General features: G+C 55.1%; 1 protein-coding gene across 1 annotated transcript in view; it reads right to left on the bottom strand.

The window, feature by feature from the left end:
* Window positions 1-554: 554 nt before the first annotated feature.
* The window catches only part of LTBP2 (latent transforming growth factor beta binding protein 2), a 77,713-nt gene continuing 67,178 nt past the window's right edge, over window positions 555-11,089 (bottom strand). The window contains exons 26-37 of the mRNA XM_054162187.1: window positions 10,952-11,074; window positions 10,591-10,722; window positions 9,283-9,408; window positions 8,385-8,528; window positions 7,981-8,172; window positions 7,754-7,834; window positions 7,022-7,150; window positions 6,634-6,774; window positions 6,279-6,446; window positions 5,534-5,797; window positions 5,172-5,321; window positions 555-1,364 (exon numbers count right to left, since the gene is read on the bottom strand). Of these exons, the coding sequence (XP_054018162.1) occupies window positions 1,198-1,364; window positions 5,172-5,321; window positions 5,534-5,797; window positions 6,279-6,446; window positions 6,634-6,774; window positions 7,022-7,150; window positions 7,754-7,834; window positions 7,981-8,172; window positions 8,385-8,528; window positions 9,283-9,408; window positions 10,591-10,722; window positions 10,952-11,074 (1,817 nt within the window). The 3' untranslated portion in view covers window positions 555-1,197. The remainder of the gene's footprint in view (window positions 1,365-5,171; window positions 5,322-5,533; window positions 5,798-6,278; window positions 6,447-6,633; window positions 6,775-7,021; window positions 7,151-7,753; window positions 7,835-7,980; window positions 8,173-8,384; window positions 8,529-9,282; window positions 9,409-10,590; window positions 10,723-10,951; window positions 11,075-11,089) is intronic.

Raw genomic sequence — 11,089 nt, 5'->3', positions numbered from 1 at the left:
GGCCTGAAATTGTGCAAAGGCTACCTAAGGAGGGGGTGGTGGTGCAGAGCATGGCCTGCCTTGCTGCAGCCTTTTTTTGTAAGGCCTTCTCAGTGAGGGCTTTGGGGCTGGAAAAACAGCTCCCAGGCCTGCCCCAGCGTGCTTGCCAACTGCAGACATCTACACCCCCTCACGCTTAAAGTGCAGCCCCCTTGTGTGTGAGCAAGGCAACTGCTGTGGTGTCTGAGGGGCTGGAGTTGGTTCCTGCAGCTAGTACTGGCCTGGGGAGATAAGCAAGTATTGGGCCCAAAAGGATCTCTGCTCAGAAGCAGGAGGTTGGGTGCCAGTGTGAGAGGACTAAGAACTGGCTTATGAGAGTAGGGGGGGGACCTCACCAGGTTTGACCCACAGGGAGTATGTGGCTCTGGTACCCCTTGGCAGAGGCAAGACAAGCACAGTTCTGAGCAGCCCCAGTGTCTTGAGCCACATGGGCCCAAAATAAATGTTTTATTTAACAACATGAGAGAAGTCTCCAGTAGACTTGGTTTAAAAAAAAACACAACACAACAAAAAAACAAACATCTCCAGAAACTTTACAGAAAGGAAGCTGGACTTGTTCCCCCTTCCCCCTGCCCAGCCAGCGTGGGGCACAAAGGCAAGTGTGGCTAAGAGAGGCACCTGGGCTGGCAGCAGGGAGAGCTGGCCCTGGGGCCTCTCCCCCATGCCCCAAGGTTAGGCAGCAGCTTCAGAAAGCTGGGGCTGACCCACTCCTCAAAGTCCTGGCCTGGGGGCTGGATGCTTCATGAGGAGTGGAGCCAGCACCCGCAGTGTGGGTGAGTCTTGTCACTAGGTCAGTGCAGCAGTGGTGGGGAGAGGAAGCCCCTTCCTTGGCAGAGCCAGGGGGGAGGCTGGGGCTGTGTGGCAAGGGAAGGCATCCCGTGAGCCTCTACAGCATGGGGCGATGTGATGGACACCGGAGGCCAGAGTGGCTCTGCTGTGGTAGGAGCAGGGGCTGGCAGGGCAGAGGGGGATGCAGAGGCTGGGAGCTCAGCCCTGGACTGTAGAGAGAGGTGGCGGGGATGTTGTGCGCTTCGGAGGGGAAGAGCAAAGAGCCTCGAAGCACCCGCAGCCCCGAGGGCCTTTCTTTGTGCTCCCAGGTCCTGGGTGCCAGAGCCATGTGGCTAGAGGGGAGCATCCCTCACCCTCGCTCCCGTAGAGCTATGCTGCTGCTGGGCTCTGGGCTGTCTGGGGCACGCACTGGTGGGGCTGGGCCAGGGCCACGTAGCCTGGCAAGCAGTGGCAGCGGTAGGAGCCCTCTGTGTTCTCACAGGTGGCACCCCGGCACAGGGGCTCGGGGCTGCCCACCTCCTCACACTCGTTGATGTCTGCGAGGAGAAGGACAGAGGTGAGTTGACAGCACAGCAAGCAGTTACAACCCACAGCCAACATCTCCTGCCACCTCCCCAGCCCTCTTCTAGAGGTGCCCCATGCACTCCCCCAGCACCTCCAGCATGCCCACCATCACCCCACCAACCTCCCATACCCCTCAGCACACCCACTGAGGCTCCTCAGTCCCAAGAGTGACATCCCCAGCATCTGGCAAGCCCCAGCACATGAGGGAGCCCTTCCACTCCAGCATGCACACTAGATAAGGTCCTCCTTCATGCTCTGCAGCTGGTGATGCCCCTGAGTTAGCAACTTCTTGCTAGTAAGCTGTGGCAGCATAAGATCTGGGAGAAAGGCTGTCTCCAGCCTTGGAAAATGCCCTTTCCTGATCTGACAAGGCCAAGGAGGCAGATGATGGTGGCCCTGAGAGGATAGTTATCACCTCCAGGACCAGAACACAGAGGGACATCACATTGTGCAAACAAGGGCTTGTTTTATTAACCTGCAAACTGTGCCAAAGGGCTCACTTGGCTGGCTTGCCGCTGGGCTAGAGCTTAACGTGCAAGCCCCACTGCAGCTGCCTCACTGCAGTGAGTCTGCTCTGCTACAGGCACTTCCCTGAACGTCCTGCTGGAGCTGCTCAAATGTGTGGTGGGGCCACCAGCTGGGCAGAGCAGCTTTGTGCACCCCAGAGCCCTCGTCTGCACCCACAGTAACTCCACAGTCCAAATCCTCACCTGACAAGGCAGGTCCAAGCCCTATGACTCCTGCTTCACTGCTCACTGCAGATCAGCAGGGAGTGGGAAGCAGCTGATATGTTCAGTTGGCCACCCAAATGAGAATGAAGCTCCCCACAGTGACTGACAGACCCTAGGACTGAGAAGTTCCACCACCTCAGGGACCCAGAGTTATGCCTAGCACAGAAGCAGCAGGCCATCTGGCAAAGAAAGGTAAGTGCAACCCCAGGGAAGGAAGCGGAAAGGAAAATCTCCAAGTGCAGTGGAGCAAAGCACAGCAGCCACAGAAGGAAGAAGGAATGAGTTGATAGAACCTGAGGAACAACAGTCTTCCTCATAGACAGCCAAAGCAACACCTGAGTGGGCACTGCAGACTTGGGCCAAACCTCAGGACCAGAACATTGCTATCAACAGGACGAGCTTGCTCAGAAACCCAAGGAGGAGACGTTAGGCCGCACATCAAGGGAGAGCTACTCTGCAATGTGGGAAGCAGGGGGAGGCAGACTTGCTGGAGGTTTCAGGGAAAGGTAGAAGCAGAAAGAACAGGCAGGCTGATCTGGCTGTGGACCCCCAAATCAAGGAAAGTAAACCGAGGCTACATTAGTCCAGAGGTAGCCAGAAGCAGTGGAGTAGTGCTAACCATATGCATCTAGCCCTAGAGCCTGCCTGCTCAGACAGGGGTGCTGGAGCGAGCACAGAGGAGGGCAATGAAGCTGGTGAAGGGCCTGGAGAATAAATCCTATGAGGAGTGACTGAGGGAGCTGGGGCTCTTTAGTTTGGAAAAGAAGAGGCTGAGGGGAGACCTCATTGGATGTGGCACTTGGTGCCATGGTCTGTGGAGACAGGTTGGACTCGATGATCCCTGGAGTCTCTTCCAACCTTAGTTATACTGTGATACCTGAAAGGATGTTGTAGAGAAACTGGTGCTGGTCTCTTCTCACAGGTGACTAGTGATAGAATAGGAGGGAATGGCCTCAAGGTATCACTGGGTAGGGTTAGGCTGGGCACTAGGAAAAAAATTTTCCCAGCAAGAGTGGTCAGGCATCGGAATGTGCTGCCCAGGGAGGTGGCTGAGTCACCAGCCCTGGATATGTTTAAAGGTGGTTAGGATGTGGTGCTCGAGGATATGGCTTAGGGGTGAACTTTGTAAAGTAGGGTTATCAGTTGGACTTGTTCATCCTGAGGATCTTTTCCAGCCTGAATGTTTCTGTGATTCTGTGATTCCAGGTGTGGGACAGTGAGCCTGACTTCTGGGGTAAAGGCAAGATATCCTCAACTATCCTCAACTGGGGAGTCCTCTGAAGGTCTAGTCAGCAAGGCAAAAACACAGGGGTGACTAACCACCATGTGGAACTGAAGACAAAAAATTCAAGACCAGCTCCAGTGTAAAATGAGTGCTAGTTAGGACAGGAATGGCAATAAGCAAAGGCTCCATAAATATGTTAGCAGGAAACAATGGGGAATGTCAGCCTGGACCTTATCTGTGGGGGAAACAAAAGGCAGCCAAGTTGGCTGCAGCAGCTAATGCAGGCTTTGTTCCAGCCATCACAAAAATGCTTGTGGTGGCCAGACAGGGTACAGACAATATTTGAAATGTTTAAACGAGGGTGCAGGAGAACAGGGAGGGAAGGGCTGTGATGGAGAGCTTCAGCAATCAGATAGATAAAAGTATTTACACCCACATTGCTAGAGGCTTGCTGCAACTCATCTTCACATGGTAATGTTTCTGCAGTCCCTGGAAGGTTGGCAATTGTCTCGGAGATGGAGGACAAAGGAGCTCTCAGAGACTCAATGAAAGGTAAATCTGGTATCTTCAAAAACAGGGACTGGAGAGTCCAGAATTACAAACTGCTCACCCCCCATTCCCTTAAACAGACTAGGTTTGTGACTGATTAGGTCATAAAACCCTCCAAAGGGTATCAGGGTCATTACGTAGCTGGTGCAGATCTGTTAAGGCCTGATTATGTTAAGCCAATCTGGTTCCCTTTGCTGACCTGATAACTGGTGTGTCAGATAACAGAGAAGGGTGGATATGATGTGCCTTGACCATGGTGAGGATTTCAACATGTTCTCACATGACATACTCAAACAAACTGAGAAAATATGGTCTAGATGAAACTGTGGCAATTGCACAATGAGCTACAAAGCTGCACTCCAAAGATGATTAGCAATACCTGCCTGTTACAGTAAAAGCCATTTAAAACATAGCCTGCAGGGGTCTGTCCTGACCCATTCTCCACTCAAATGTTGTCATTAAGGTGGATGAAGGAATAATCCCCACACTTATAAAATGTGTGTGATGCCAGCACTTTGCAGGGTTCAGACTCGTTCTGATCAAGCAGAGAAGCTGTCCAAAACCAACCAGATAAATTCACCAGAGGCAAATGCAAATGCACTGTGGCCAAGACAAGGGAAACGGTGCACAAATACAGAAGGGGAAGTAATAGCTCAGGCAGCTGTTCTGTCCAGCAGCAGCTGGGAAGGCAGAGACTATGAAGAATCTGCATGATTCTGTCGTGCAATAAGGAATCTATGAGCTGCCATAAGTGCTGTGCCTAAGGAAAAAAAGGGTCTTCATCTGTCCTGCTGAGTGCCCAGGGCCTCAGCTGGCCTGGGGAGCTGCACTGTGAAAACGATGAAGACATGGCATAGGGATGTAGAGGAAATACAGAGAGAAGCTTTAGAGATTGTGGCAGGGTGGAAAATGAGGAATCTCACCTGGGCAGTGGTGAGTGCAGAGGAATTTAATCAGAGATAGAGTAACCCTGGCCGGTGATGTCCCAGAACGTTAAGCTAAGACAGGAGCAATCAGCTGCTCCCTGTGATACACTGAGGTGCCCTGATCTAGCTGCAAGCAGAAAGCGTCTGGCTGAAGCTCCAGGAAGGCCCTCCCAGCCCCAGGGGAAGGAAGCGCCCGTAAGAGTGGGGACTCCTCCCGCAGCTGTCCCGGCCAGCACCGCCAGGGAGCGGCAGCCGCCAAGGGACGGACGCGGGGCCCCGGCTGCCTGCACGCCCCGGCCCCGGCCCCGGCCCCGCGGCTGGCCCCTGCCGGCGCCGGCCGCCACTCACCCACGCAGGCCATGCGGGTCATGTCCAGCTGGAAGCCGTCGAAGCAGTCACAGGTGTAGCCCTCCCGGACGCGGACACACCGCCCGTTCTCACAGCCGTTGAGGATCCCGCACTCCTCGGCCTGCAGCCCCTCAAAGCCCTCGTAGAGCCCTGGAGGGTGGCAAGGTGGTGTCAGAGCCGGGCGAGGCTCCACCCAGCTGCGGGGGGATCGCCGCGGGGTGATGGTGCTGGTGTGGCCAGGACTGGCTCAGGGCAGCCAGGAGCAGAGCTTGCTCCGAGCCTGGAGTGCTCTGGCTGGGATGGCCGTTCCCATGGACACAGGCAGGGTGGGAAGGCACCTCGCTGTGTCTCCCGGTACTCACCATGTCGGCTGGGCAGGTAGCGGGGCACAGACCGCCCTGGGCCGTGATGGACAGGGCTGCCGCGAAACTCGCTGCCGTGCTCCCTCCGGGGGAAACCAACATCGGGGTTTCCATACTCAGACTCCAGGTAGTTGTAGTAGGGGCTGGGAAAGCCATAGTGTGGGTCTTCCAGGCCCGGTGCATACTCATACCTAGGTCTTTCTTGGAGCTCAGCCCCTCTCTCACTGTCTTCACTGGCCCCATTACAGAGGAAAGCAAAATCAGCTGCAAGTGGTAAGAGAAAAGGAAGGCTCAGCAGCTATGGCTGGAGAGGGTGCATCCACACCAGGCTAGCAGAGCCAGGCCTGTGTTCATTGAGCTCCAAAGCTCCAGCTCTGTAGTTTGTTGATGGGACCCTGTCTTCCAGAAGACTTGCTCCTGTCTGCGGCCAGCAAGTCCTTAAGCAGCAAGAATCACAGTTCCCAGTGTGCTCCCATCCCAGACTGCAAACACCTCAACTCTCATAAGCTAAGCAGGAGCAGCAGGATGCACTGAGCAACTCTTCCCTCAAACATCTGGGATTCATTGCAAGCCAATTTCAGGTACACTCTATCCACTGGTGTAGCTCATCCTGGAGAAGTGGGGAGTTCACCCAGTGCTTGGGCTGGCTTTGGAATGCAGACATCAAGAGAAGCCCTCACTGCAGTCATATGCAGCTGACCCTGCACAACATCACCAGCAGCAGCCCAGCCCCATTCCCACTCACCAGAGGACCTGTGAGGGCAGAGTGCACAGCTCTGGCCCCAGGCTTCACCGAGCCGGCAGCAGCACTCGGTGTATGTGGTCTGCTCGCCATGCAGCAGGTCCTGGCAGATGTAGTCAGCAACAGTCTGCCAGCAGACATCCAGGTGGATTTCATACTCCTCCAAGGTATCTGTGAGTGACACAAGCAACAGATGCTGTGAAAATTATCCAAAGAATGCCACCCCACCGTGCTCTGAAAGGGACTACCATGTGCCTCAGCTCCTGACCCCCAACCCCACATCGTTCCATCCAAGGGGACCCAGATACAGGGTGGGTTGTGGGGGTGAAGGTGTGCTGCAGTGGGGGCTTGGGCTCACCTGCCCTGCTGGAGAGATTCACACACTGGTTGCCGGTGGCATCCAGCACGAGAGGGAGGCTGCAGAAGCAGTGGTAGGAGCCGTCCGTGTTCAGACACTCACCGTTGATGCAGTACACTTCATTCTGACACTCATCCTGGTCTGTGCATACACAAGGACACAGCAACATTTCAGGTCAGCAGATATGGGCAATATGACCCTTTTGCTGCCCAGATGGGGACCTCAGGGGCTCCTGCCACCTCTGCTTTCATTCCCCAGAAGGGTCGCAGGAAGCCTGTTGCCCAGGCCTGGCCCTGTAGCATGGACAGCGGGGACAACTCTGGGTGCAGCAGCGCAGCTGTCTCTCTGAGGGCAGGGGCGTGCCTGCTGCTCTTTGAAGCCATCTTACCAACACACTCAAGCCTGCTGGAGTCATAGTAGTAGCCTGTACGACAGAAGCATTTGTAGCCTGGCACTGTGTTCATGCACTGTCCGTTGCGGCAGAACTCGGAGCCAAATATCTCACACTCGTCCATGTCTGAGAGAGGGATGGAGGAAGGAGAGAGCATCTCAGGGAGCTTAGCCATGAAAACAACGTGGGCGGGGTGCTGTACCCTGCAGAGAGCTGGCATGGCACCTTGGTCTGGACCACTGGCATGTACCTGAGTCAGCCCCTTCTATCTCCCACCACCCCACACCTGGAAGCAGAGGGAAGCACACATAGGCAGAGCAGGAGAAGGGATGGCAGGGAACAAGACATAGGAAATTCATGTGTGTTTCTGGAAGGTCAAGAACAGAACCCCCTGGAGATCAAGTGCCAAAGACTAAGTCAGCTGGCCACTGGGAGATCTGATCAGTGACTGGAAGGGTTGTGTCTTACTGGATCCCACCCCTAGTTCGAAATGTGCATGGTAGATTTGCACAAGAAAGAACCACTGCCAGCATTAAGGAAGGAGCGGGGGAAGGGGCACTTCCAGCTAGGTGATACTGGCAATCTGAGATTTCTTTGGATGGAGGAAAGCAGCAGCGGGACGTTAACATCCCCCACCACAGTTCCACAGAGATAGTTCTATGGATCCATCTCCGTGCACAGTGCCCTCCCTCTTCCCCTGAGAGAAATAAGGGAAAATGCTGCTAGTACCTGTGAAAGAGACTTTTCCTGAGAGCAGGTCTTCCTGGGGAATGTAGCCCTTCCCGAGAGGGCAGATCTCTTGGTACTCCACTGGCCAGGAGGAAGATGCCAAAGTGAAGAATGCCAGGAGGAAGATGCCAATGCGTGATGGGAAGAAGAGGAACAGCTCGTTAGTGCAATGAAGGTGGAGTGGCAGGCAGAGCACACTTGCCTGGTGTGGTGGACCAGAGTCCTACCTGTGCCTGGGATGGGGCAGGGGTAGGTCTCACAGTTGTCACCCCAGGCTGCCCCCACAGTACAGCAGCACTCCTCCCTGGTGATGTTCTTGGCCAGGACGCTGTCACACAGGCGAACGTCGCTGATGTGGTAGTAGCACTGCTTGCGCTCTGCGCTGTCAGAGAGGTGAGCTCTGTGTGTCTCAGGGCCCTCTAGAAGACAGCAGAGCAGGGACGGGATGGGGTCCTTGGCACCCCACACCTAGGAGGGTACCCCATCACCAGCAGCATGGCCTTCCCAGATCCCTGCTTTTAGGCTCCTCAGCTCTCCCCAGACAAAAGCTTGCCTGTGCCCCTGTGGGTTTGTAGAGCCTTGGCAGCCCCTCTAGCTGCTCTCCATGCTCCTGCTGTAGCTGCCTACTCACCCATGGCTGCTCGAGGCTTGCACCGCCCTGCCTCTGTGTCATACTCCTCTTGGTCACTGGGGCAGAGGCACAGGAAGGATCCCTCCACGTTCTCACAAAGTGCGGTCCCGCACACGGCAACCATCATTTCACACTCATTCACATCTGCAAAGCAAGGGGCAGCAGTAGGCAGTGGGTGCCCTGCCTCTGCACAGGTCTGCTGCATGGAGTCACCCTTCAGCAGGGATATGGAAGGCACTAGGGACAAGCTGTTCACACCATGACTCAACAGAAGTCTGGCAAGAACTTCCTGCCCTCAGTAGATTCAAGGAGCCTGAATTCCAGCTTGCAGTGTCACGGAGTCACAGGATGATCCAGGTTTGAGGGGACCACTGGAAGTCTCTTGTCCAACCCTGTGCTTTGAGCAGGGTGAGTTATGAGATCACACCAGACTGCTCAGGGCTTTGTCTGTTTGGGTCTTTAAAACCTTCAAGGATGGTGACTGCACAACCATCTTGAGCACCTGTTCCACTCTTTGCCTGTCTTCATGGTGAAAACATTTTTCCTTATATTACACCTTTCCTGTTCTCTCCAGGCACCTGTTAAGGTACCTCTCTAGCACCATCAATGCCTCTAACCCTCCAAGCACCTCCTTTCCACCTGCACAGAGGAGGACTTCATGTTCACTGGAAGCTGCTTGCTTTTTCACAAAGCCCTGCTCCTTTGCAGACCCAAGGATGTGCTGTGCTAAGGGAAGGAGGTTTGCCTCCATGTGCTGCCCTGTCCATAGCTGGTATTCTCCATGCAGGGATACTGTCTCTGTCCATGTTCTGGTAGCCATCACACAGCAGGAACAGCAGCCTGACATCCATCAATGGCTGTCCCTCACTGACTGGCAGAGTGAGCATGGGAGACTCACCAACGCAGAGGTGCCCGGAGGGGGAGCTCTCATAGCCACGGTCACAGAGGCAGCGGAAGGAACCCTCAGAGTTCTCACAGAAGCCATGGCTCCCACACAGCGTCTCGTTGGCACACTCATCTATGTCTGCAGCAGAGAGTAGAGCAGGAATTGCCCCAGACCCCACCTCTCCCAATGGACTCCCCCTGCCCAGGCCCTTGTGCTCTGACCCCAAGACCTGGGGATGGGGCAGGCATTCCCTTAATGCAAGAGACTGGGTCTGGCCCCACCCACTCCCCTGCTATGAGTACACTTATGAAGAGCAGTTTCCTGCAACGTGCAAAGCTGCATGGATAGAGCAGCAGGAGCAGAGTGGGAATGGGAAATGGACAAGAAGCATGGAGGTGGCTGGCAGGGAAGAGGAGGATAGCACAGATCCCTGCAGAGTGGCAAAGGAACACAGAACATTATAGGCTCACACTGGCAGGAAATTCAAGTGTGCAACTCAATTGTGTGGTGCAAGTGCAGGCACACCTAGGATGATACTCTCCTGTCCCCTTTTTTCTTGAGCTAGTCCTTCTGCAACTGCTATAGTGACAGGGAATAATCTCTGCCTTGCCCAAGCCCATAGAGGTTGGACAGTCACACCTGGATCCTCTGTCTGTAGAAGGCAGGTTTACAACCCTGTTGTCTACATCCTGCTCCCCTCCTACTGCTGCACTCGAGTGATTTTCCTGAAGCAGCCAGAGTAGCTGCATGCCCACAGTTCACCTCTCCTAAGGACAACAGCTCCACATTTGAGCCTGAGCCCAGCAGCTGGCAGCAGCCCCTCCTTGCTGAAGCCTACCCTGAGCTGAGGGGAGCCCCCAAAACTGCAGAGCCCCCAAAACTGCAGAGCCCCCTTTGCTCTTTCCTCTTTGCTGGATCCTGAACTCCAAACCCAGACACCCTAGCCTAGCACACAGTGGTGCCAGCAGCCTTTCACCTCATCCAGTCGGGCCAGGCAGGCGACAGGCACAGGCAGTAGCCCCAGCAAGCACAGCTTACAAGGGAGCTGCAGTCCAGCCCCAAACCTGGAATGGCTGTAACCTGCCCAGGGCTCTCCCCAGGCGGAAAGCAGCACAATGCATGTCTGTTCCAGATGCCAGGAAGAGAGAAGTCTAGACACAAGCAGGCAGTTCAGCCAAGAAAACAAACTCTCAGCATTATCTGCCTCTCCACCAGCTACATACTTCCTCCTCCTTCTCCCCCACAGTCCTGGCAGAGATATCCCACAGCTACTCTGTCCCTGCCAGGAGGAGGGACAGGAACACCCGGGGCTGTACTCACCAATGCAGTCACCCAGGGGGGTCCAGTGGAAGCCAGGCTGGCAGCCCATGATGCAACGGTAAGAGCCCAGGCTGTTCTGGCACCGCCACGTGCCGCAGATGGCATCCCCATATTCTTTACACTCATCCACGTCTGCAGGGAGGAGGGCAAGGGGATGAGGATGGGGAGACAGGGATCCTGCTTGCTATCTGCAGCACACCTGAGGCAAGTTCAGTTGGTCAAAGGCACAGAGGCATTGCTAGCCTTCCTTACAAGTCACCAGCAGTTTTGGGTGTTGGAAGCAGAGCTGCCCTCCCTCCTGCACTGGTTGTATCCCTCCCCCCAAATCAGGGTGCTGATCTCCCCAACGATGAGCTCTCACCCACGCAGTCATCGGTCTCCTGGGAGTGTTTGAACCCATTTTCACACAGACACCTGTAGGAGCCCTCTGTGTTCAGGCACTGGCCTTGCAAGCACCGGGACTTGTCTGCACATTCATCCACATCTGCAAAATCAGGCC

The sequence above is a fragment of the Dryobates pubescens genome, chromosome 5 (assembly GCF_014839835.1).
Source record: "Dryobates pubescens isolate bDryPub1 chromosome 5, bDryPub1.pri, whole genome shotgun sequence".
Taxonomy (NCBI): Eukaryota; Metazoa; Chordata; class Aves; order Piciformes; family Picidae; genus Dryobates; species Dryobates pubescens.
This window is presented reverse-complemented; position numbering and strand designations above follow the sequence as displayed.